At 43.6% G+C, this 27,682-nt stretch overlaps 1 protein-coding gene across 9 annotated transcripts in view; it reads left to right on the top strand.

Annotated features, from left to right (window-relative positions):
* Positions 1 to 17,168: 17,168 nt before the first annotated feature.
* The window catches only part of DENND1A (DENN domain containing 1A), a 542,106-nt gene continuing 531,592 nt past the window's right edge, over positions 17,169 to 27,682 (top strand). For 5 of the 9 annotated variants that reach the window (XM_027104912.1, XM_027104915.1, XM_027104916.1 and 2 more), the window contains exon 1: positions 17,169 to 17,423. In XM_027104912.1, coding sequence (XP_026960713.1) covers positions 17,407 to 17,423 — 17 coding nt within the window. In that variant the 5' untranslated portion in view covers positions 17,169 to 17,406. The remainder of the gene's footprint in view (positions 17,424 to 27,682) is intronic. The other 4 variants (XM_027104907.1, XM_027104910.1, XM_027104913.1 and 1 more) reach the window with 2 other exon arrangements.

The raw sequence follows: 27,682 nt of genomic DNA on the forward strand, positions 1-27,682 counted from the left end.
GATATTGTCATAAGAAATATAAGAACATAAGAAATACGTTGCTTGCTTTGAAAATAAACATCTCGCCTTTGCTTCTTTTTCTCTGTGAAAAGCTGAGAGAAATCAAACTATTAACTTGGGCCTTTCCAACACGCTCGCATCCTGTCATCTTTTCCCCCAATCAGATCTGGGATTTTAGCTGCAGTCCTTCTCCGTCTCATTCCAGAATTTCTGAATATTTTGGAACTATGGGACTGAGAAGCTGGGCAGAGATGCCTGTTAGCTGTAGTCTATCCCTGCTTTCACCAGTCATAACAGAACTTGCCGCTGTTCCAAAGCTCTGTTTGCTTTGAAAGGAGTTCATCCTCAGATGTCTTTCCAAGTGCTTATCCTTATCCTTTCTTCATCTCTAACCTAGATCTGGAAGAGCTCACTCTTTATTTCTACAAGTAACAAGGCTGATTGTCTGGACCGAGAAGGGCGCTTGAAATGATGACGTTCTTTACTTCATTCACTGATTGCGTAGGTGCTGAGGAGCTCTAGGGGGAAAAGATTTTGTAACACTCAGGGTCTGAGATGGAGAGAGGGGACATGTTCAAGAGGGGATACTGAAAAGGAGTTCAATGAAGAGACTATTTGCATGGGTAGACGGGGCTACGGGATGCTGAAGCACCTCAGGATTAGCAAGAGAAGGGAGCCATTACTATCCTTGGTGTGAGAGGCAAGGAGAGGGGGGGCTTCCTGAATTTGATGAGAGCTGTAGCTGCGGACAGGTGCCAGTGATGTGGAGTCGTGGCCATGGAGAGAAGAGGCAGCCTCTGCCAAACCACAGTGTACGGGGTGTGAGGCTCCATCCCTCTCCCCTCCTGCCCTCCAATCTTCTGCTGGTGTTCCCCATTGGCTGAACCCAACCAGAAGCCAGAGGGCAGCGGAACCGGGGGCACAGAGCAGAGTGATGGAAAGGGGAGAGTGGATCTGGGGAGCACATGGAGAATACCCAGTAGGCACTGAGCCCTGCCCCCCACAGAGGTTTGGACTTACCCAGAGTTGGGGTGGTGGAGACCCTGCTACATGGCAGGGGAAGGATGAGAGCTCTGAGAGAACTTCCCATCAAGTTGTTTGGTATAATGAGAGAGACTTTAAAAGGAAGGTGAGAACAGGCACTCATGAAACCCATTCTGTTGTGTGCCCCAGATAACAAAGGGCTACATCCTTGAATTGAAAGAACCTAAATACTTCACTGAATTCTGTGACACTCAGGCCTCAAACAGCCTTGCTGTGGGGACCCGCCCTCACCAACTGAGCACACAGAGGGGAGCGTTCTCCTCACTTCACAGGGCGAGGAGCATCCCTGGATGGTGGCTCGAGTTGCAGGCCCAGAGGTACCAGAAGTGCCCTCTGTACAGGGCCCCACCAGTCCTAGTCTGTCCAGATGAGACAGTGTGCGATGTCCAGGTCTGGGATGTGGACAAATGTAAGCACCCCTGTGAATCCCAGATCTGCTTGGAACTGTGAAAGCCTGGTTTTCTAGAACCCAGAAAGAGAAGACTTTGTACTAATGCACTTGTTCTCACAGGCTGGCGAAGCCTGGGACCTTTTCCCATCCTTATGGCTGACCTTCAAGGTAGGGATTCTGGCCCATTTTTAGAAATGAGGATTTGGTTCAGAGGAGGTCATGGGCTGCCCCCTTCCGGACACTCCCTCGTTCCCTCTGCTTCTGTCACACCAGCCTCCTTGCTGGGCTACAACTTGCCAAGCTCATCCTTCCTCCGGCACCTTTGCACCTGCCCTTCCCTCTGCCTGGAACATTCTTCTCCCCCAGGTATCCACATCATTCACTCCTTCACCTCACTTAGCTCTTTGTTAAATGTCATCTCTTCAGAGAGCCCTTCCCCGAGCACATGACCAAAAAAATTCCCCTTCCCACTCAGTTTTTCTCCCTACTCTGCTTTAGCTGTATCACAAGCTGCAATCGTCTAGTTTTTGTTTTGTTTTGTTTACTCATTTGTTGACTGCCTGCCCCAGGCTCCATGGAGGCAGGGATTTTGTCTCATTCTTAGAACAAGAGCCTAATTCCCTAAAAATCACATAAGGATTTTTTTTTAGGTGAAACTCACGTAACATAGGATTAACCATTTAAAAATGTACCATTCAGTGGCATTTGGTATATTGACAACGTTGTGCAGTCATCACCTTCAACTAGTTCCAAAACATTTTCATCACCCCCAAAGGATACCCTGCACTATTAAGTAGTTTCTCCTCATTTCCTCTTCTCTTCAGCCCCTGGCAATCAACAATCTGCTTTTTGTCTCTATGGATTTGCCTATTCTGGACATTTCATATCAGTGGAATCATACAATGTGTGACCTTTGTGTCTGGCTTCTTTCACTTTGCATAATGTTTTCAAGGATCATCCATGTTGTAGCGTGTATCAGTGCCTCATTCCTTTCCATGGCTGAATAATAGTCCATTGTACGAATACGCCACATTTTGTTCATTCATTTGTTGGTTGATGGACATTTGGGTTGTTTCCACCTTTTGGCTATTATGCATAATGCTGATAAGAACATTCATGAACAAGTATTTGCTTGAATACCTGTTTTCAGTTATTTTGGTTGTATACCTAGGAGTAGAACTGCTAGGTCATAAGATAATTCTATGTTTACATATAAAGGTTTTAAATAAATATTTGTAGAATGAATCAGCGAGTGAGTGAATGAAAGAAAGAATGAAAAAAATATCCAGGTCTTTCCAACTCCCAGGTTCCCTCTATTCTGTCACATTACCTCCCTAGGTAATGAAGGGGACTTAATGGCCCTGGGTAAACTGAGGTCTTATCTACCGCAGGACAGTGCCATGCACTGACTGGCACATAGTAAGTGCTCAGTAAAATACCGAGGATATATAAGTAATGTTGCAGAGACCATTTTTGTGCATTTATTTTGTCTCCATCATTGATTGTTGATGTCAGATTTTTGAGAAGGGAAATGACTATATCAAAGGGCATAAACTTTTAAAAGTCTTTTGACACATCCACCAAATTGTTTTCTGAAAAGGCTCAAATTTTTTCATGACCAGTCTGGAGAGTGTTTGGGCTCATTTAGATTGTTCTAACTGGTGGCTGATTGCTTCCTGTTGGAGGAGATTTTCTTCTGGAACTGTCTCTACCATCATCTCTAGCTAGGTAAATGGTAGCTGGGATGATTATTAGTGTTACTTTGTTTTTCTCATCTCTGGATCTCAGTTTCCCCACCTGTATGATGCACTCCAGCCAACATGTGCTTCTTGGAGTCGATGGTCTTCTTTCTCTTGAGCACTGGCCCCAACTTGAGCCCAGGATATACCCCGGCCAGTTCGAATCTCTGTACTTAGAGGCCCCAGGAATGCAGCCTTCCGGAAATGAGGCTAAATTAGTTCTTCCAAAGAAAATGCCCATTTGGAAAATGACTTCCCATGTCTGTGCAGCCATGGACTTGCCTTTCTAGTCGTGTCAGAATGCGTTGTGCTTGGCATTAAATGAAAGCTGAGTGGTTTATTACTGCTATTAGTGATTATTTGTGTGGGGCTGTAGGTGTACACAGCACCTTACAATGCCCAGAGGAAACCGGAACAGAGGGCAATGTTTCTACCCTCAAGGTACATCCTGCCTTGCCTGATGGTGAGGATGGGCGCCCATTGGAACTGGACAGGCTCACACAAACCAAGACTGTCTGAATGACTGGGAAGAGCTGGAGGAAGGGAGCAAAAAAGGATTTCTCAAGTGCCTCTATGTGCCCAGTACTTAGCAGACATGATCTCATTTAATCTGCTAAATAATTCTAGGGTTTAAGGGGTTTTATCTCCATTATCAAGTGAGGAGATTGAAGTCTAGGCTGGATGCTCTTTTTCCCAACTGTGTCAGGTGTGATGATACCACTGTGGATACATTTCCTGGGTGAGGACTGCAGGAGACAGTAGCATGCCCTAGAATCCTGCCTAACTTGGAAGTTGGGGTGAGCATGTGGGCTTTGGAATCAAACAGACCAGGGTTTAAGATTTTCTCCAACCCAGGAACATGGGATGAGTCACTTCTGTTTCTCAGCTTCAGTTTTCTTCTCTGTAAAATGGGGATAAGGACCACTTCTACCTGGTGGTTCATGTGAGGATTAAATGAAACCATGTACGTACAGTGTGTGGTACATAGAAGAGATCGACAATTGTTGATCCACCACCAGAAAGAGTTGAGGAGGGACAAGGGGTGGGGGAAGTACAATGGGTGCTGTTATCCACAAGTCACTTAATAGCTTGATGCCTCAGTTTCCTCATCTGTTAAATGGGAATGATCAAGTGTCTTCCTCACAGGGTGAGTGGGAGGATTAAATGCATTAATACAAGTAACTGCACTTAAAACAGTGCCTGGTGTGGGATAATTGCTCAACACATCTCTGCTATTATTTTCCTAACCCTCTTGACTTTGGGTTGGATCAGGAGGCCCTACAGAATAAATCATCTGTTAGGAGGGGGTGGGGAAAGTAAAAGCCACAGTGAGGAATGTTTGATCCCCTAGCAAGGAGGGGAAGGATGTTCTGGCTCTTAGGCCCCAGTGTTTTCTGTCCTACCTCTGGGCTCTGGGCATTGGGATCTGGTTGGATAATTGGCATCACACATTCTTGAGATAAGAGCTGTGTTAAGAACCTGGTCTGCCAGGGTGAGGAGGGGGCATGAGCAAATTGTGAGTTATCATCATAAAGGAGCAGAAGAACCCTGAATTGGGAATTTCCCTAACTGTGAGGATGGTGACCTAACCTCATTGAGAGGCTGCGAATTTGAACTCTGATTATATACAGAGAGCCACTGCAGGTACATGTTTAACAGTATTGTTTATTGACTTATTGTTAACATTAACACGGTGGGGGGTGGGCACATATTGAGGCTCTGCATATGCTGTTCCCTGCATGAAATTCCTACCCGCACCCCCTCCTATTTTCTTTTTTAATTAACAAATATGTGTGTATGTGTACTATATGCCAGACCATGGTATTGACTGGGGCTTTGCCTCCTAGAGCTTATCTCAGATAGTCAGGCAGGTACCATCTACTTCTCAGGTTCCATGCAAGATTTCCCTCAGACAGAGGAGGAACCCAAAGACTTTCTTTGGTGTCTCGATAAAATCTGAAACCAAACACACAGACCCGTCGCTCCTTGCCACTCTTCGGTTAGATAACTTCTTCTCTTAATCGGGGTGTCAGCTTCAATCTCACTTTTTCTAGAAGATGCCACTGATGGTCCCTGCCAGAGGTGAAGTCTCCCTGTTACATGTTTCCATCCTGGACTTCTCCCTCATCCAACTCATCATGAATTGCCATTATGTGTCATATAATTTAATATCACTCCCTCCACTAGACTGCCACCTCCAAGAGGGCAGGGGCTGTGTCTTTTCTCACTTCCATACCCCTCAGCAACAATTGTCCGGCAATCGGGAAACCGTCAATAGAAACTTATTGAATGAGGAAATGGACGGAAAAGAAAGCATTCTGAGGGCAATCATTTAAAATAACTGAGCATACACATTAAAAACCTTGTCTTTCTTCCCGCTTGAGCAACGGAGATGAGAGACTAGAGCTTTGGCAAACCAGGTTGAGCTCGGCCTTTTGGGGCCAAAACAAGAAGAGAGAGAATTATTTTTTATTTTTCTCATCTGCTTCTTGTTGCCGGATGTGCCAAAGGCAGCTGAATGTAGGCTTTGCTGGGTCCACAAGGGAAGCCCCTAAAGGTCTCCCTTTTGAGGCTGGGCCTCCCCACCGCCAGGCCTGTACCTCTGTCTGGGGTTTCATCTACTCTTTCGGGTCTGGCTCCTTCCCCCACCCGCCTCCCCGCTGCTTGAAAATCTTTCTCTGTCTACCTTTGTTTTTGGGTAAGTGCCTCATCTCTCCCAGGAGGGCCCAGGGCCTTGTCTCCACTCAGGGCCTGGAGACCCGGGGCTGGACGTGCCAGCAGGCCCCAGCCACTCAGACCCCCGCACGGGCTGGGCTGGTTGGGATCCGGCAACAGTTCCCTCCAAACTCCCAAGCTGACTGCAGACATTTGTGCTGTCAACAGAATTGCAGAAAATGCAATTCGTGTTGTTAATGAGCAGCTTGTTTGGGTAAACAAACCAGGTGAGGTGAAAAAAGTGATGCTCTCCAGTAGAAAACACAAGTGAACATTAGCCAGATGGAGAGCTGCACGCTTCCACACGCTTCCTTTTCAGAAAGGCTCTGGGTGGCTGGAAAGGACGCCCCCTGCACTGCATGGGAGCTGGGACTCTGCGCACCTCCTGCCTGGCCTGGATTTCCTCCCAAGGGAGCAGAGACACCTTGTACCCTGCACTACCCTGAGCCTGGCACGGGCCCTCCCGTCCTGTTAAGTCTTTACCTGTTTCATCATTAGTTCTCATAGCACCATGCCAGGGGTTGTTATGAAATCCATTTTACAGCTGGGGAAACCGAGGCTTCAAGATGAGGAAGAAGCTTGCCCAAAGTCAGGATGGTGGATTTGAACCCAGGTCAACCTGACTCTTCAAGTCTGTGGTCTCCCCACCTTTCCATACAGTTCTCTGCCCTCAGCCCTGCCTCCCTGGCCCCTCTCAATCTGATGGAGGTGTCTGTGGCTGCCATGAACTACTTCCTCCCTCAGACTGTGAGGTTGAGGAAAATGTTAACTTCCCACAGCGGGGATTCCCTACCTGACTGGTCAGGATGGCATGGATTTCTGAAAGTCGTGCAGGTGGATCTTTGACCAGCTTCTCCATAACAGTGTGTGTGTGTGTGTGTGTGTCTGTGTGTGTGTGTGTGTGGATGTTTACCCATCCATTCCAAGGACAACCCATGTGGCTTGTCCCTGGAAAATCCATAATTTAGGGGCATTCACATCCTCTCATCATAAACTGACTGCGTCCTGCATCTAGATCATTCAGGGAAACACACACACACACACACACACACATGCACGCACATGGCTATGGCTATATTTTACAAACCTGAATTATTTGGTTAATTACAATGGCTAAATCTGTCCCCCCATACAGACAGGACCAGGAAGAGGGAGGTTCAGATTGCTGGCTCAAGTCTGCATATGTTTCTGACTCTCTCTCTACATTGCTCAAGAAGAAGAAGAAAAAAACCCCACATTACATTCATATGTTATAATGCCATGAGTTATTTCCCCCTTAGCATTCAAGGGTAAAGAGTCCATTAAGCTGTCATCAGCCACATTACCAGCAGGAGAAGTCGGGGCAGACAGTTTGGCTTTGGCCGCCCGGAGCACACATGCTCTGCCCCAGGATGAGCACTCTGTGGTGTCCGTGTGTGCGCTGCCCTAAAAGCAGAAATCAATTACTCCCACTGCTGTTAGAGAGATGATCTGGTTGGGGAGGCTTGCTGTGAATGCAGCCACTGTTCATTATTGAGCTCTTTATATATATTATATCTTTTTTACTACAGGAAAACTGAGGCTTGGGGAGAGAAAGAAACTGTGTCATAGAACCAGAGCCTGGTACATGCTGGGGTTTGATCCATCATCACCCTGACTCCAGACCCTGGGCATTTCATCACTAAGCCATCCTGCCTCTCCTGCAAGTGTTGGTTGTTTATTCTATACAGGATGCCTATGTCGTAGAAGCTCCCAGATTTTGAGGGGCTGTATACTAAATGTCAGGCCCCACGTATTATCTCATTTAATCTTCACCACAACTCTAAGGCAAGTGCTTCTAAGAGCTCCATTTAACAGCTGAGGAGACTGACTCTTGGGAAATGGGAAGGGACTTGCCCAAAGTCACTCAGCTCAAATGTGGCAGGAGTGTGTGAATGGAAGATTTGTATTCCACTCTGCCATGCTGCCATCCAGCTAGGGACACAAGCCTGGAAGCTGAGGGGCTTCCCCAGGCAGCTGACTTTTCTGAATTCAGATGGGTTTTCACAGAGCAGCTCAGCTCCTTCCTTCATGTAGGTGGAAGCCTTCCCTTTGAATGAGCCAATTATGTTCAGAAAGCAAAAAATAATGTATGCATATTAGCTAATGAGGATGCTGCTCAGGATATTTTTAGCTGAGCTGAGAGAGACAGAGAGAAGAGAATGAGAATTGGTGGAAAGTTGTTTTGGAAGAAGAGGCAGCTTGGGAATCAGACAGCCCTTTAGCACAACTCTCAGCTCCTAAATTGCTTTTGGCTGGGTGACTGTGGGCAAATCACCTCTCCTCTCTGAAAATGTTATATCTGAGTACCAAACTTTCAGGGGTGTTGAAAGATTGAAGATAATGTGAGTAAAGTATGTGGTCAATGGTCACCAATTGTACCTATGATAATTCTTTTTTCAAATACTCACTGCTGAGTCTTCAGTGTTTATGGATATAATAATTTTATTCTTGTTACCTACCCATGAAACAAGTACTAACAATACCTCCGTTTCCCAGATGAGAAAACTAAGTTAAGGTTAAGTAATTTGCTCTAGTAGGGCCAGGATTCAACCCCAGGCAGCCTGTGCCCTAACCATCACACATACTGTCTCTATTGTTCCTAAAGAGATTTGACTTTCACCACTGGAAGCAGAGCTCACAAGAGGTTGGGTCATTATTTTCAGGAGGTAGAGCCACCTTTGAGGACCTCAGTAAGTTACCTACAAATTAAGAACAACTCTGTCATTGAACTGGATCAGAGGATCTCCTCCCCAGTGTCATGGCCACTCTGACTGACCAACAAAAACCCTGCCCAGGCCAAGAGGTCAAAGAACTATGGTATTAATCTCCACTCAGATGCTAAGGCAAGTATGTTACCATCACTCACTTTGTGTTCCTTGATTTGTGAAGTGGAAGATATATTAGGATTGAAACTTTAGAATTCCATCAACTATATTTTCTGCTCATAATCAAAATACTAAAATGGTTATGTGAGCCTTAGGAAAAGGGGCAGTTGAAGTAAGTAGGGAAAATAATTTACATTATATATATTAGTGATATATATAAATACATAGGGGGAAAGGTATAAAATAAAGGAAAACTGGCAAAAGAGTCCAAGAGTACAATGGGGCAGAGTCCTACAAACTCTCCAGCTCACTCCCAAAAGGGTGGGAGTACATGGTGACCATTTTCAATATGGAAGAGGAGAACAGGACCTCTGGAGTTTAGGCCTGAGTCTTGCCTAAAATACTGGTAAATCAGGTGGACGTGGAAGCAGCTCTAGAGCAGGGGGCCCTAGAAGTCCTGACAGGCAGAATTAATACCCAAGGTGCTTTGAGAAGAGCCAAGGTCAGCGCTGGGTAGACAATGCACGTATAAAATGTAAAATAGAGGTAAAAATAGAGGTGCAGAGAGAAGGAATGTGGAAGAACAAATTGCAAGGTAGTGAGCCGGAAAACCCAGAGATCTAGGCACCAGGGGCAAGGCAAGGGGGTCAGAAGCAAGTTCAGGAACACAGAGATCCTTTTATAGGGTGTCCAGTCTGTACTGTGTCGAACCCACAGACCCTCTTATTTATAGAGGTATACCTGGCAACGAGCATTAGGCGCCAAGCACACAGTAAGGCCACTGAAAATGTTTGCTCAATGCTACACTGAGGGGCTGGGGAGAGGAATGGGCCTCAGCTGGGAGCAGAAGAAGAGTTCTAAGCACGGGACCGGGCACATAGGAGGGATTCGGTATGTGAGTGAATGGATTGTTGACGACACCTACCTTGGGTCTCTAAGTACTAACAATGTTAAGCGAGATGCACTGATTGTTTTAGGAAGACAGCAGGAGGAATGCGGGATCCAGAGCTGGAGGCTGGTGACACTTGGGAGAGGAGCCGGTGGCCTGTTGAGGCCCTGTAGGTTCTAATGGGAATTCAATTCATGTTGGCATCTGGGTAAAGCTTAAATCAGTGGTTCCCACAGATCCAGTGATTATGGAGCTGTATCACCTGAGGAACTTGTTAAACCCACAGTTTCTGATCTTGCTTCTAAATCAGAATATTCAGGATCAGAACCCTGGACTCCATATGGCTAACAAGCATCACAGGTGATGCTGATACACATGGCTAATTATGGGAACCAAGGCCTTAAATCATCAATTCTCACTGGCCTTTCTTAGAATTTGGCTTTTATTGGTAGTTTGTTGTTAAGAAGACAATAGTTCACATTGAGCCATTACTAAAAGCAAGGTAAATCTGTGTGCTTCACATGAGTTCACACATTTGATTCTCACAATGACCCTGTGAGGAAGGCACTATTATCCTCATTTTACAAATGAAGGCACTGAGTCTGAGAGAGGTTACTAATTTGCCCATGGTCATGCACACAGAGCCCATGCTCTTAGCTTCTATAACAAAAGACTTAAATACATCAATCTCCATTCGTGTATGGCCAGGAGAGGACTACAAAGGAATTACATGTGCTATATATTCTTGTTTTTTTAATTTTTTAACAATATGAAGTTATTATTATCACTAAAGAAAATATCTGATGAATTAATGAATAAATTGGTGAAAGAAAACCATAGTAAAATAAAACATTATGTCTTAGGGAACGAACAAATAAGCCCACGATAGTAGTTAGGGCATCTGGGCTGAGTCCTGGTTCCATCACTTTCTGGCTGTTTCACCGCAAGTAAGTCGCTTACGCCTGCTGTGTATCAGCATCTTCATTTTTAAAGCAAGGACGATAGCTCTCCCTGATTATTGAGCAGTTGGAAAAATATAAACCAATAAGTATTTGCAAGGTATTGAATAGTACTGTTAACAATAATGGAATAATGAATCATACAATCAGAGAGCAGGTGAGCACCCTGGCTGGGGTTACTAACCAGTAAGGGGAAGGGCTCAAGCACGCCTTTAGCCCCCAAAGAAAACAAAGACCTTTCCCTATAGAAAAATTAACTCAAGTTGGATAAAAACCTAGATGTAAGAGCTAAAATTATAAAAACTCTTAGAAGAAAACATAGGGGGAAAGCTTTACGACATTAGATTTAGCAGTGATTTCTTGGATATGACACCAAATGCACAGGTTACAAGAGAAAAAATAAATTGGACTACATCAAAATTTTAAACTTTTCTGTCAAAGGACACTTCAGAATGAAAAGGGAACCCACAGAATGGGGGAATGTATTTACAAATCATGTAAATGATAAGAGGTTAATATCCAGAATACATAAATAACTCCTACAACTCAACAACAACGACAACAACAACAAAACAACCTGATTAAAAAAGGACTTAGACATTTCTCCAAATAAGGTATACAAATGGCCAATAAGCACATGAAAAGATGCTCAGCATCACTAATTAGGGAAATGCAAATCAAAACCACCTCACACCCATTAGGATGGCTACTATTAAAAGAAAACAGCAACTAATTCACACCCATTAGGATGGCTACTATTAAAAAAAAACAAAGAACTGGACTTCCCTGGTGGCACAGTTGTTAAGAATCTGCCTGCCAATGCAGGTGACATGGGTTCGATCCCTGGTCCGGGATGATCCCACATGCCGCGGAGCAACTAAGCCCGTGCACCACAACTACTGAGCATGCGCTCTAGAGCCCTGGAGTCACAACTACTGAAGCCTGTATGCCACAACTACTGAAGCCCGCATGCCTAGAGCCCGTGCTCCACAGCAAGAGAAGCCCGTGCACCGCAATGAAGAGTAGCCCCGGCTTGCCGCAACTAGAGAAAGCCCGCGCGCAGTAACGAAGACCCAACGCAGCCAAAATAAAAATAAATAAAATAAATATATTTTTAAAAAAAACAAAACACACACACACACACACACACACACACACACACAGAAAGTAACAAGTGTTGGTGAGGAGGTGGAGAAATTGGAACCCTTATGCCCTGCTGGTGGGAATGTAAGACAGTATGGTGGTTCCTCAAAAAAATTAAAAATAGAATTACCCCATGATCCAGCAATTTCACTTCTGAGTATATACTCAAAAGAACTGAAAGCATGGACACAAACAGTTATCTGTACACCCATGTTCATAGCAGCATTGTTCACAATAGCCAAAATGTGGAAGCAACCCAAGTGACAGATGATTGGATAAACAATGGAAAGGAAGGAGATTCTGATATATGTTTCACCATGAATGAACCTTGAAGACATTATGCTAAGTGTGATAAGCCAATCACAGAAGGACAAATACTGTATGATTCCACTTATAGAGGTACTTACAGTAGTCAAGTTCATAGAGACAGAAAGTAGGATGTGACTGCCAGAGGCTGGGGGTGGGAGGAATGGGATATATTGTTTAATAGGTAAGTTTCAGTTTAGGACGATTTTGGAAAAAGTTCTGGAGATGGGCGATGGTGATAGTTGCATAATAATGTGAATATACATACTACCACTGAACTGTACACTTAAAAATGGTTAAAGTGGTAAATTTTATATTATGCATATTTTACCACAATGTAAAAAAGAAAATATGAAAAATAGAAGGTAAAGATGTACTAATTCAGTTTACTAAGTTCAAATTTAAGAAAAAAATTAGTACCAAATCTTGTTCTGAGGCTTATTATTCTTAGGAAATGTGCCTCAAATGAGTAAATAATTCAATATTTATTAGTCACTGCCTGCATGCCAGGCTCTGTACTAGATGGTGAGGTCTAGATATGGACAAGCTGATATTTTTCCTGGCTTTATCAATATGACAGTTTAGAAGAATAATAATCTCAGGAATTCCCTGGCTGTCCAGTGGTTAGGACTCAGCACTTTCACTGCTGTGGGCCCTGGTTCAATCCCTGGTCAGTGAACTAAGATCCTGCAAGCCGCACGGCAAGGCCAAAAAGAAACAAACAAAAAAACAAAACAAGAACAATAATCTCCTTTATTAAATACCAAATATTAAGCAGGAACCTTACATTCTTTATTTCATTTCATCTTCATGAGGTGGGTATTATAATCCCCTTATTAAAGATGAGGAAACTAAGGCTCAGAGAGTTTAACTTTCTCCAAGTTCACTCAGCTAGCAAGTTGGGTCTGCCTAATTCCAGAGTTGGTTCTCTTAAAGACTGGTACGTATTGCCTACATTCACCTCTTAGGTGATCCACAATGCACTTTGCCAACCTGCAAGTTCCCGAGAAGTTCAGTAAAGAAACCCATTTAACTTGATATGATTCTGCATATCCCAAATCTACCTCATTACATAACCCTCCTTTTTTGGGTGAGGGGAGCAGCACCTCTATTTAATTGAGCTGTGGATTCTTCCTGCAGAATATAACCACAACACCCAAGAGAATTAAAAACATATGTCCACACAAAAATAATCATAGGAATCATAATCGCCAAAAAGTGGAAACAACCCCAATATCCATCAATGACAATTGTGCACAAACAAATTGTGGCCTATCCATACAATAGAATATTATTACACAATAAAAAAGAATGAAGTACTGATAGATGGTACATGGATGAACTTTGAAAATATTATATTAAGTACAAGAAGCCAGACAGAAAGGCCACATTATTAAATGATTTCACTTGTATGAATAGGCAAATCCACAGAGGCAGAAAGTAGATTCATGGCTGCCAGGGGCTCGGGGGAGGGCAGGAAAGGTGAGTGACTGTTAACGGGTGCAGGGTATCTTTTGGGGATGAAGTGTTCTAGAATTAGACATGGGTGGTAGTTGCACAACTTTGTGACTATGCTAACAACCACTGAATTGTACACATTAAAATGGTGAATTTTATGACGTGTAAATTATATCTCAGTTAAAAAATATATATAATCACAACTAAGTATACTAGGAATAATAGACCACTGGCCCAGCAGTCCTGCCGTTTCATACTGTATCATTAGTGGGGTATTAAAACTCCTTGGGGTTGCTCTTCTCCCCTCAATAGACACAATCCTTTAAATCCTGAGCAGAAAAACCAAACAGGTACAGAGGAGTGAGAGCCAGCTTGGAAACCCAGGAGCATCAGCGTCTGCATGGGTGATATCACACACACTGTTGGACTTTTTATCTGCTAGATGTGCTTAGTTAGCCTATTCTGACAATAGTCTAGAAGATAAAGTTCCTAAACCCCTTCTCATCACCAGCAGGTTTTAATTCCAACAGGTGATTCTGCCACGTACTTGGCAGAGAGGTCTCCTTTTGTTTGAACGACATCAGATTCACTTAGATGTAAAGGAATTATAAAACAGTAAGCTACTGATTAGAGAATTTTGGAACTGAAAAGAACTTTGGAGAGAGGTCATCTGGCCTGAATCTCTTACTTTGGATATAGGGAAACTGAGGGCCAGAGAAAGTCAGGGGCTTGTCCAAGGTCACACAGCCAAGCATGGCTTGGCTGAGATTGCAATGTCTGTACTCCCCTTCTTCCCTGGAAATACACCACCCACCCCGGCTTCAGCTGTGCACATGATTTCTGAAATAAAGGCTATATTTCCTAGTGAGATGTGGTTGTATAACTAAGTTCTGACCCATGGAATGTAAATGGAGCAGTAGGTGCAACTCCAGGGGAATGTACTTAAAGATTAGGGCTTGGGGTGGGGCATGACCGTCTTCCTTTCCTTTGGCTTGGTCACAGATTAGAAGGTGAGGTAGTTCAAGCAGCCATCTTGGACCATGAGCTGGAAGCTGCATCTGGAGAATAGGGGAGCAAGAAAGTAGAATTGTGGCTAACCAACCTCAAAGAGGTCACAGTCTCAGGAACAGAAGACACGTTTACAACCTAATGCAGAATAAACACCAACCCAAGACCAAATCAGCTGCCCTGTCCTGTTGATATGCCTTCAAATCTTAGAGTATGATTTATGGAATTGTCATACCAGATCTGGAATGTTCATCTCCTGACCTTATGTGAAAGAGAAATAAACCTCTATTTTTTTCAGCCACTGTTATTTCAGTCTTCTATCATCCACAGTTGAACTGACTTCTAATTGTTTTAGAATGTAAACAATTACATCCTGGGCTGGGAACTCAGGTCTACTGAATTCAAGTACAGGACTATTTATTATGAAGATTATTACTATTAATAATAGAAGCCAAACTGTGCTAAGCGTCTTGCATATAATAGTTGCTGATAATTTTTGAGTGCTTACTATATATTAGTCACTGTTTACGTACTTTGTAAGTGTCATTAACTCATTTAATTCCCATGCCATCTCAGTAAGATAGAGCCATTACCATAATTTCCATTTTACAGACAAAGAACCTGAGGCACAGAGAAAGGGAATAACTTACCCGAAGGCACATATTTAGTAAGAGATAGAGCTGTGATTTGAACCCAGGCAGTCTGGCTCCAGAGCCTGCCCTCTTAATTCCTCCATCACACTCTCTCTTATGATGTGAGCTCCTCCTTGAGCTCTCTACCCATTCTACTGAGGAGGAAACTAAAGCAGATGATTGTCTAACCATTTGCTTAAAATCTCTCTGCTAGTCAGTGTTGGAGCTAGCATTAGAAGCCAGGCTCCTAACTCCCAGTTCAATGCGTTCTCCCCAGACCACCCTGCAGTCTCAGAGGCCACCTGGACAGATATATAGCCCTCCCCATCCAGTCTCCCCCTCTGTCATACACACACACACCACCACCACCACCACCACCACCCAGCAGGCACTCAGACATTTTTGTGGCCAGGATGGCTACAACCTCCTTTGAAAAGCAGCCAGCTTTGCCCTCCACCAAATAACTCTGTTTTATTTATAGTCTCCTGCTCAGAGCTTTTGAACTGGCTGCTCATTCCAGGCAAGATCTTGATAACAACTGTTCCTTGGACAGGGTTCATAGGAAACTAGGTGAATAAACACCACAGAAGCCCTGCCTGTCTAGTAGAGCTTTGCTCCTGGGGTTGTTTATAAGTCAGTGTTGGTGTCTGGATGCAAAAGATTTGAATTCAAAATGGCAGTTTGGACATTTTAAATTTTTGTTTGTTTGTCTGAATTCAAAAAACTTCATTCTGTGCCTTCAACAACCTCAGGGCATAGGCAAAAGAGAGATATTATCTTTATCCAGAATGTAACTCCAAAAGGAGTTCTTGCTTTCTCTGCTCCCTGCCTGGCTGGGACTAGTTACTGTAGTGACTGTGGGGTGGGGAGCCACTCCATGATTTTATAAGAGCTAAAATGTTAGAAGAGATGAATGGAATTTCAGAACAGAAAAGTATAAAAAAGAGAAGAAAAGCCTAATTTCAAAAGTGAACCATGAACCTACAGTGTCTTCTGACTTGTGGCCAAAGGTGCCATCCTAAAGCATAACTATGTCACGTGTCTGGAATTATTCAGCCCGGATGCTAATCTCCACTCCACCAGTTGCTAGCTATGTAACCTTGAACACATGCCTCAGTTTCCTCTTTGTGAAAAGAGGGGGTAAACTCATAAGATTATTGTGAGCATTGGTGCTAACCATGTAGGGGAAATAGCGTGCCTGCTTCAGAGAGGGCACTCACTCACCCATGCACTGAGCAGTAGCTAATGGTAGTGATCATTACTGCTGGCTTTGTGATTCCTCCAGGCCTAGAGGGGATGATATTGGGGCATTCATTAAAATGAGCCCCAAGGGGGAGCAGGTTGGTGATCTTGGCTCTCAAGTACCTTCATTTGCCTTGACTTAGTCTCCATCAGGGACTGTTATGGTGACATGAGATTTCTCTACTGGAGGCCCCCAAATGGCTAACAAAGGGAGGCAGAGATCCTCAAGGGTAGGGCAGAGCAGAGCGACTAAATGGGTCCTATGAAGCCCTCAGGTGGCTTTCCTGTGGGGATGTGAGGTCTCCTTAAAGGTCTAAGAGGTTTAAGGTCTAAGGGGGTCTCCATCAAGAACCATGTTGGGGAAGTGGCTGGTGTGACAGAGAAGAGGGGCTATGGCTCCCTTAAGGAACTTACTGCAAGGTATGGGATTTTCAAAGGAAAAAGTTGTCTCTTCCTGGAGGCCTGAATGGGAGACAGATTATCTCTAAGCCAGAGCCACTGGCTGGGAGGACTCCACAGGAGAGGAATGGGTGAAGGTTTCTTCAGGTGGGCTTGGGGATCTCTGTGGGATGAAGATCTTTTCAGAGGGGTTGTAGGCGTTGGTTTCTATAGGAGAACAGTGGGACGGGAGGTCTTTAGGGGCCTGCGCCCGGAAAGCACCACGCACCGAGCTCCATGAGTCCACCGCCCTCACGCGGCACTGCCTCCCGCTAGCGGACTACACTTCCCGGCAGCCCCCGCGGGCGGCGGCGGTGCGGGCGGGAGGGGGCGGCGGTGTGAGAGGCGGAGGGGGCGGCGCGCGCCGGGCACGCGCGCCGGCGACCATGGCGTTCGCCGGGCTGAAGCGAGTGTATTAACCCCGGGAGGCGGCGGCGGCGGCGGGGGAGCGAGCCTCGAGCGGGCGGGCCCCAGCCTGAGGGAAGGGAGGAAGGGGCGGGGAGAGCGCCGGAGGGAGGCCGGTCGGCCGCGGGCGGGCGGGCAGCGCAGCGCAGCGCCGAGCGGGGCCCGCGGGCCCATGAGGAGGCCCGGGGACCATGGGCTCCAGGATCAAGTGAGTGCGGCCGGGCCGGGCGGAGCTGGGCCGGGCGAGGGGCGGCGAGGCCGGGCAAGGGCTGCAGGGCAAGGGCTGCAGGCCTCGGGCCGCGCGGGGGACTTGTTGCCGGGGTCCAAGGGGCTCCCCGCGTGCCGGCGTCACGCGGGGAGGGGGACGGTTGCCATGACGATCCAGGGAGGCGCGGGGGCGGGGTGGAAGGGCGCTGGTGGTCAGTTGTCCCCTCCTCACCTGAGGGCGGGAACAGCTGAGATTACAAGGTGGACCCCTCCCCGGGGTTACAGAGAGCCTCTGAAAACGGTCACACAACTGTTGGGGGGAGGGCGAGAAATCTCTAGAAGCAACTCCCCAAATGGGTGTTTGGGGCGCCCCTGAGAGTCGGGCAGGTCCTGGCTGCTTAAGGCCTGCGGGCCCCCATAAAAGTCGCGTGAGATTTTCAGAGGGAGGGGCCACTCAAGGACTGAAGGTCTGGATGGCCCGGGGAGGAAGGCCCTTTTCTCTCTGCTCCTGTTTCCCCCTTCTATCTATGCAAGTCTCCCCACAGCGAGGGCCAAAAGCTGTGAGGGAAGATACCTCTGTGCTGTAACCGAGCACCTGATCTTGATAATCGTTGGAAAGGTTTTGTAATTCAATCTGGCAAATTCCCTCACTCATTCATTCATCTGGAGTCCCTGGTGAGGGGTTAGTTTTCCCCGGAAAATGTTGATACATCTGACTTGGGAACCCATTGAAACATTGTTGCCCTCTTTCTAGACCTAGAAGTTGACTTTGGAAAGTGCAACTTTTATGCAGTCCCATTTGGGTGTGTTGGTTTGAACTCTATCTCCCCTCCCAGCCAGGTCCTCTTTTGGCCTCTCCCTTCCTCAGTTCCAGAACATGAGATGCCTTATCTCTAATCACTAACAAATGTTCACTTTTTCTCTATGAGTAATAGAATTGTTTAACAGCACTTACAAACCCTGTTAGCAGCACAGGCTTTTCCTTAAAACAGCTTTCATAGGATACTTTAAACCCGCTTACAAGAAAGTCTGAGACATGTGTTTACTTCAGCATTTTGAGAATTATGCTAGGGAAGTTTGAGAGGGGAAGGGCCTTATGAGTGAAATCTAGTAATTATTCAAGCATTGCATCTCTTGTCCCGTCAATGTCCATGCAGTGTTTCCTTTGCCCAGCCTTGTAGACCCCTGACCGGCTTAGGCCTCCATTCACAGAATGTATTTTAACAGGCTGCAGCAGCCCGGAGACTAGAAAAGTTTGCTTATGATAATGAAAATGGAAGAGTTGGATGAGTACACTGTTAATTCTTGATTTTTGTGGAAATGAGGGGAAAAAGAAGCATGCTCCAAATACGAGCTTAAGAAGCTTGGGAGGTAAAAAGACGTAGTGTGTGAAGCATTGGGATTAAAGAGGCACTCCAAGTTCAGCTCCTGCTTCCAAGTAAGCGTTGTAAACTTGGGATTTCAATAGCACTTAGAAACACTGCACAGAAGCCACCATAGAGTTGCAGAGTATACTTGTGAGGATGCTTACCTTTCATGTTACAGAGAAGTTCAGAAACTTGCCAGATGTGGGGCAAGTCAGTGTCAGAATCAGCATGAAAATCCAAGTGGAAGTTAAGATGACTAGGCATCAGGTCTCTGTCTTGCTCTTGAACGTTGCAGGTTGGCAAATACATACCTTAAGAGTGTTTTGTGGAGCCCATCTATTTATCTCAGCGCTTGGGCGAGAGAACTTATACTAATGCATGAAATTCTGTTAAGCAAATTAGTATAAGCGATAGCCCTTTTGATCTTGAAACTAGACTGCTCGGTGATAAAAACTTAGACATGGGAATTATGTTAGCTTGTGGTGAGGCTGAAAGAGTATGAAGAGAGAAATTATGAGAAGTAGTTGTGACTTATGGTGACTGTTGACTATGTAGCTTCTGCCTGCAGGTAGGAATGAGGATGGACAGGTGGTGAGGAAGCCATCTTCTTAGGCGCTCCCTTAATTTTGGGGGGAAACAGGGCTTTGATTACTACTGACCGTCTGTTCCATCCTGATAGGAAAGAACAGACTGAGCTCAAGGTGCTCACCCGGCTGAGGTGTAGTCTAAGTGTGCAGGCTCTATTTTGTAGGACAGTCTTGGGGGTGGGGGAGGAGAGCATGGGGTGCCCCTCCGAGCAGGAGAGCGCTCTGGCCGCCTGTGCTTTCTCTCCTCATCTCTGATATTGTGTGGTCCAGTCACGCTAACAATGTGGAATCAGATTTGGATTCCTATTCCGGTTCTTTTGTCTGCTGACTCGGAAACTTTGCACAGACTTTGTTCAAATACCTCTTTCTGCCTCAGTTGCTCTGAGGGTAAAATGGGGAAGACTATATGTTGCAGGGTCGTTATGCGCAATAAACACGGTATCAACATGACTGCTGGGCCCATATTCAAAAGTCGGTAATTGTTAGTTTCTTTTACACCTTCTCTATCAAAAGACTAAGAAAACTGTTATATTTTATACCAGAAATGTCAGAGAACTGTGAGTTTCAGGTAATGGAGAAAAAGGTTTTGATGATCCAGGAATTAGACTGAACATGCAGAGCAGGACTCAACATTCTCTCATTAAAGCATAAAAATTGATTAAAAACAGTACTCTGCGTAATTGTGAAGCTGGTCTGTTATGTGATCAGTAGTAAAGCAGGTGAGTTGCTAGGCACAGGTGTTGAGGTTCAGTGCTTGTTCAGACTTTCCTTTTAAGCTAAGGCTGGTTGAACACAGTCTCTGTGTTAGGCATGGTGATAGTGCTTTATGTGAACCATTTTATCAAATCCTCACAACTGTCCTGTGATGTAGCTACTGTTGGCTACATTTTTCAAATGAGAGAATGGGGGTTTATAGGCCTTAGATCAGATGCCATCCTGAGGAATCCTACCCTGATGACAGTGCCCTGCCCCCACCCCTCTTCAGCCTAGGCCAGGTGTCCTTCACCCATGCCCCCTTATCCCCAACCTAGGCCAGTGTCCTTCATCCGTGCCCCCTCTTCCCCCACCTAGGCCAGGTGTCCTTCATCCGTGCCCCCTCGTCCCCAGTCTAGGCCAGGTGTCCTTCATCTGTGGACCCCCCCACCCCAGCATAGGCCAGGTGTCCTTCATATGTGCACCCTCTCCCCCCACCTAGGCCAGGTGTCCTTCATCTGTGGACCCTCCCCCCACCTAGGCCAGGTGTCCTTCATCTGTGGACCCTCTCCCCCCACCTAGGCCAGGTGTCCTTCGTCTGTTTCTGTGGCTCCCTGTGTTTATCACTGTCATAGCACTAAATCCAGTTCCTTGTGTGTCTCCTATACTAAGCCCGACATAAACTTCTTGAGAGCAGGGACTGCCTTATTTGTTTTTTGAGTTCCCTGTGTCAAACCCAGTACCTGACACATAATGCTGTTTAGGAAGAGTTTATGGAATGCTTTTAAGAAATATGTTAGGATCTGAATTAAGTTCCTAACTAAAGGCTCTGGGTTGAATGTACATAGAGCTAAAAAATAACAGTTTGCTATTTGAACTCTTGAGGAGGAAGAGTGTTTAAGTGTTAAGTTTTTAAGCCAGATTGCCCTGGTCTAGGCAGCAGTTCCTTATTTTTTTCTGAAGAGTGTTTAGTTCATGTTCATTTTAATAAAGGAAACTTGTCTTGCCTCAGACCAAACATCTACTTGACAAAGGAAAGAAAAGGTCACCAGTATGCAGGTAGCACTCTGGAAAGCTCTAAACCTTAAACCCGAGCAGACATTTATTTGTCTAGAGAGATAAAAGGAGCAATGGTAACTGCCAGTCTTCAACAGGTATGTTTAAATCTTATTTAGTGTTTGAGTGATCCCAGTGGACTGGAATGTGGTTAATATGAAGCAATTTAACTGATAATGTAGACACACAGCAGGAAACTGTGGCAGTTTAATATTGCTTGTGGTGACATCCTAGAAATTGTTTCCAGGCACCAAGGGCAGGAAGTGGATTGTAAGTAATTGAAAGAAGTATTCTAAGTGAGTTTGAAGAAACCCGACATTTATGGACTTGGAAAGAAGCGTACTCAAAGATATGAAGGCATACAGACAGGACAGGGCAGCTGATTGGGCTTTGTGGTAGTGTTTATTCTGCATTATCCTGTATGCCTGTCTTCAGTACTATGTTATGTGCCCGGTAGTATGCTAAGTACTAGGGACACAAAAATGAAAAGATCTTGCTTTAAGGCTCTCCAAAGTAGTAGTGAGACAGCAGTGTAAAGCAAAACCAACTCCCTCCAAGTCCCCTCCTCACCAGGAAACCTGAGTGTCGGACAGTAAGATCATTGCTATAATGGAGATGGAGCCCGTGATGAATAGGTGAATAAGTGAAGGAGAGACTGTCTCCTAAGGAGGGCTTCCAAAGAAAGAATGCTTCATCAAGATGATGTTTCAGTTGAGACAGGAGAGATGAGTAAGGGTGTGAAAGGGGTAACAATGGTGGCAGAGGGAGTAGAAGCCATGGTGATGGCTGTGGTGATCATGGTAGTGACAGTGGTGGCAGTAGTGGTAGTAGTCTCAGTAGAGGGTACAGTATGTGTGAAGACAGGACACATTAGGGAAATAAAAATGTTAATTACCACCTAATAGACATTAAAATGCCAGGAATTGTTAGACATTGGGAGTTAATGGGAATAATATTTATTCCTACTTTCATGGAGTTTACAATCTGGTGGACCTGACAGATTAAAAAAATGAGTTCACGTGAAAAAAAATCAGTTCACGTAAAGCTACGTGGATGTGCTATAAACACAAGTTGCTGAGAGAGGATGGTGGGAGTGGCCGCCCTATTTTAGATAAAAGTAGTGAGGGAGGGCTTACCGTGGAGATGACATTTGAGCTGAGACTTAAAGGATGAGAAGTCATTAGCCATGTAAAGAAACTCACAAGACTTCATTCCAGGCAGGGTGGGGCTTACCTGAAGCCTCGAGGCAAGAAAACCCTAGAAGGATTCCAGGAACTGATAGTGGGTTTGGGTAGTGACTGATGGCTGGGAGGCTGGGGTGAGGTCAGAGAGAGACTGGGGCCCTGAGCAGGGCCTTATAGGCTGTGGTAATCTGCAAACAACTTTACTAAATAAACCGTAGTATAACACTTATTCTTTTACAGTATATAATTAAATGGTTTTCAGTATACTCCAAATACCACTATCCAAATCCAGAACATTTTCATCACTCCAGAAAGAAACCCCATACCCATTAGTGGTCACTCTCCATTCCCCCCAAACCCTCTCAGCCCTAGGCAAGCACTAACCTACTTATTGTTGCTATAGATTTGTCAATTCTGGGCATTTCATATAAAGGGAATCATATAAAATATAATCCTTTGTCTTTCCCTAAACGTAATGGTTCCCAAGTTTATTAATGACATAGCATATATGAGCATTTCATTACTTTTTATCATTCAATAATATTTCATTGTATGGTTAAACCACATTTTATTCATCCATTCATCAGTTGTTAGGTATTTGGGTTGTTTCCACTTTTTCACTGTTAGGAATAATGTTGATGTGAACATTTTGTTTGGACATATGTTTTCATTTCTCTTGGGTATATACCTAGGAGTAGAATTGCTAGATCATATGGTAACCCTTTTTAAGGAACTGTTAAACTGTTTTCCAAAGCAATTGCACCACTTTGTGTAAAGTGATATCTCATTGTGGTTATGATTTGGTCCACATGAGTTGTATAGAAAACGAAAGATCAGAGTAGACAGAGATAGGCTCTCAGAAGAGGGTGAAACTGGAACTGAAAGAAAAGTGAGATTTGGAGAAGGGAGGAGGGATTTCTGGGGGAAGAACAGCCGAAGTTTTATGACTTGGAAATGGGGATAAGCCCATCATTGTTTTCTGATACAGAGAAGCAGCCTTGGCTTTTTAAGATTGCTCTGCTCCAGGCTTTTTCTGGATAGCCCATTAAAAGATTCCATTACCAAAATGCACCACAGGCTGGCTTCTTCTTGAGGCCTGTTGTGTAGCACAGCTGACATATCTTCCTTCTGTGGGATAAGACTAGGGAGTTGAAATGTGACTTCCTCTCCAGGGCCTTCCCCTGCCTCTTTTTCCTCTTTCCACCACGGTGCTCCCCTCCCAGTCTCCATAGAAGAGAGTACAAAGACTTGGGGTGGTGGAACGGAAGTCTTGCTGGAGACTGAGCTCCCCATTATTAGTACCCAGAAGCAGTCCCTTGAATTTTCATGACTTTTCTGGAAGATGTTTTGCTGCAACTCCATCATTCTAATTTGAGTCATTGCAGTCAACTTGGAGGGGTTTGCACAGCAGATAGGAAGGTTGAAACAGGGAAGATAAAAACCTGGAGTATTGCTGTAGGAAAACATGTTTTTATTCACACTGTTAAATCTGTGTGTAAGTTCCAGGCTGGAATTCTTGTGAGTTGCAAAGGTTCAGCCTTTTACCTGGCCCTAGGGGGAACTAATCTCTGGATTTGAAACATCCTTTTTGCTTAAAAGGATTTTGTTCTAAAATGGAAAGATAAACAAGGAAGTAAACCAAAGGAAACAAAGCAAAGTTGGTCTCCTCTACTTTAATTGAAATCCATACCCATTCTTTCTAAGTATTTCTAAGTATGGACTTGAAAAGGAGCCAAATAAAGGAAGTAACAAAATATATGTTCAAAATATATGAGTTCTTATAGAAAAGGTAGGTTACATCCCAAAAGTTTATTTGTAATTTGGTTATGGCAGTTAGAATGTATTTTTGGGATTTCCTTGGCGGTCCAGTGGTTAAGACTCCACGCTTCCAATGCAGGGGGCACAGTTTCGATGGATCCCTGCTTGGGGAACTAAGACACCACATGCAGCACGTGCAGCCAAAACCAAACCAAAACAAACAAACAAAATGTATTTTTCTCTTAGAGATACTGTTATGTATGTCAGCCATAAGGACATTCCAGAGGAAAGGAACTGTGTGTGTAAAAGAGATTAGGGAGATGACAGGTATAACTGAAATACAGAATATGTGGGAAAAGATTATAGGTGTTGAAGTTGAAAAAGCAGGTTTGTGCTACGGGGATCTCATGGCATTGAAGGATTGAGTTGGGAATGTAGTATGATGAGACTTGGGTTTTTAGGAAGATTACTCGGGCAGCAGTAGTTTAGGATAGTGGTATCTCTGGGTTGTGCAGCATGATCCATGGGGGTGTGAAAAAAATATATTAGAACCTATATTTGTTTCTATATCAATCTTCAAAATTTGTTTTTGTGTTTTCTAATAATATACTATAGATGAGTGTAGTAAGACATTCTTATAATTTATAAATAAAAATACATATATCAGATGTATGCTCAAATTTTTTTCCTGATAGGGAGGAATGTGTGCAAAAAGTTGGAGACCACTGGTTTATGGAAGTGTTTATACTGCAGAAGATCAGGGTCCAAAGTGAGGTTTTAGTTTTCAAAAGAAAAAGGACGACTTTGAGAGAGATTTTAGGGAGAATTGACAAGACCTGGTGACAAATTACATGTAAGAGGTGAGAGAAGAATCAAAGATGACTTGCCAAGGTTAGCAAAGTTATATTATAAATGAGCGTTTGGAAGGTGAGGACTGGTTATATAATGTGTTTGCTTTTCTGAGGAAAAGTGAAAAGTTATAATTGGGAGAAGGCATTTTAGTCTGTGGTGAGAAAGGAAGAAATCTTTAAGGGCGCCGTAGTGAATGTGTGTGCTTGGTTAGATGAGTAAGATTTCAAGTGGGCTGGGCCAAGTTGCCGGGGGGAAATTTGTCCGTGTTAGATTTAGGAAGAGAAAAAATAAACTTCTGAACTCACTTTAGCCACAGGAAAGGTTTCAGGGATGTTGCATTGATCTCGCCTAGACTATGAATAAATAGGAGGAAGGAAACCAATCTAGAGAAAGATGCTGTTTGACTTCAAGCAAACAGTTCTTGTACTCCAGGACCTGAGAGGAGCGAGGGGGATGTGGGCCTCCGAGACGCTAGGGTTTGAGTCCCCACAAACACGCACGATCCCCATCTGAGTTCTAAGTTTCTGAGCCTCAGTATTTTAATTTATAAAAGGAAGCTAATAAATTCACCTCTAGTGTTGTTGTGAGGATTAAAAGCAACCTTATGTCTAGCCCTCAGCAGAAAAATGACCGATTAGTAAATGGCAGCTGTCATTAATATTGTTTGGAGTGGATGGGACAGTCTTGTCTGAAGAACCTAGGGTTAAAAAAAAAAGTCAAAAGAAAGCAAGTGTTCCTTTTTATAGTTGTTGTTTTTTTTTTTAAAAAGACAAAGTATTTGCTTTTTCTCTGTATGTTAGGATGATGTGTTGTATATTTTACTGAATTTATTGGAAGGTTTGTGATCCTGGTATGTGCAAAGCACTATTTCTCTTACTGGTTGGGAGAAAAGAAGCTTAAAGTCTGCTAAGAGAAATAAGATGAGCATGTAAATAATTAAAATGATAATAGCATTTAAGAATATTTTATGCCTCCTCTTTCACCAATAACTAAAAATTTTATTCAGTTTTAGAAAAGATTTACCCCATTTATATTTATCTGTTTAGCTGGTATCAGTGTTCACTTCTTGTCTTTTTAATATAACTTCATTCCTTTTTCTCTGAGTGTTAAAATTATTTAAATTTTTTTATTTTGGAAAAATGTAAACATTATAATAGTAGAGAGAATAGTATAATGAGCCCCCAAACGCCCATCACTCAGTTTCAGCACTTACTAATTTATGGCTTTCTTAGTTCCATTTATAGATAACTGACCATAACGCTCCTCTGCCTCCTAGTCCTAGATTATTTTGAAGTAAAGTATGTCTGGTTATCTCTTTTTGATCCATTAATTTATTAGGGGCTATAAAATGGTGATATTTTATTTCCATCATTTCTTCTTGATATTAGCTAGAATACTTCTATAAAGAAAAACTTCTTCATATCAACTGTTTGTTTACCCTAAGGTGCAGTTCATATAGGAAAGGCAGAATAAATATTTGATTCAGTTTATTCATTTTTCAGACTGAGTTAGTTTCCTAGCATTTTCCCAAGGTGACTGATTCTTTTTTTTCTGTCACGTGAAACGCATAGATTTAAACCTGTTTGCTATATTTCACTCTACTGTAGTTATCCTCATTGATGTTAATTTGCCCTATCTTTGTCTAGTGGAAGCTTCTTTAAGTTAATTTCTAGAGTCCTTTTGACAGAATCTCAGTAGTTTTTAGTAGCTCCCTTGCCTTTTGGTATGATGAGATGTTGCAGACTCATCTTGCATGTTTCCTGCTCCAGACCTGTTTTCTGCTGTTCCTCTAAGGAGTCTTGCTTCCTTTTGGTGGGAAATGGTGTTAGAGATTAGAGTCTGGGTTTTAGAACTTTTTTTTTTTTTTTGCTACTAGGTTATTTCTAGTAGCAAATATTATTATTTGCTACTAGAAATAACCTAGTAGCATTATTTCTAGGCTTCTCCAGGGGTCAGAACTAGGAAGAGTGTGTGTGTGTGTCTGTGTGTTTAAGGTAACTACATCACATGTTCACATTGGTATTTACAATTCAAGACCATAGCATTTTAATTTAACCTCATTATTCTTACATCTGAATCTCTTATCACTCATGTCGAAAGTCCTGATTTCCAGTGACACCAACAGAAGTACTCTTTTTGCTTTATCCCACAATATCCAGAAACTCAACAGCAATACCAACATTACCACCAATAATATGTACTGAAAAGAGGTTTTTGGGTTTTTTTTTCAATTTGGCGATTCTTTTTGTCCTTAGAGTATATCACATTAGGAATATATAGTAGTTACTGTTTTAAAACTAGAAATAGTTTCTCTGTGGTTGTGTCACCAACTCAATTCATAGTGTTATTTTTTTTTCTCTTTCAATCTTTTGGGATTGCTTTTTAAAAATAATTTTGTTTTATAATTATATAAAAAACTTCTATGGTTTCAAAGCCAAATCTACAAAAAAGGTATATTCAGAAAAGTCTTAACTTCTATCCTTCCCACACCACCCTGTTTCTTCCCTCCTCTGTAGGTAACTAGTTTAAAAAATTTTTTTTCATTTTTAATTTCATTAGAAAAAAGTAAACACGTAAGTGTATTCACACTTCCCCTCACCAACCCTTCAGAGAAATGATAGCATTCTGTGTGCACTTTTCTCCTTTACTTTTCTCATTTTATACCCTCTAAAGAGATCACTTGTAGTAGTACATATAGGTCATCCTTATTCTCTGTAGCGACAGCATAGTACTCCATTGGATGGATGGTCCATGGGTTATTCA

Source organism: Aethalodelphis obliquidens, unplaced genomic scaffold (genome assembly GCF_003676395.1).
Source record: "Aethalodelphis obliquidens isolate GAN/ISIS:26980383/991018 unplaced genomic scaffold, ASM367639v1 scaffold7, whole genome shotgun sequence".
Lineage (NCBI taxonomy): Eukaryota > Metazoa > Chordata > Mammalia > Artiodactyla > Delphinidae > Aethalodelphis > Aethalodelphis obliquidens.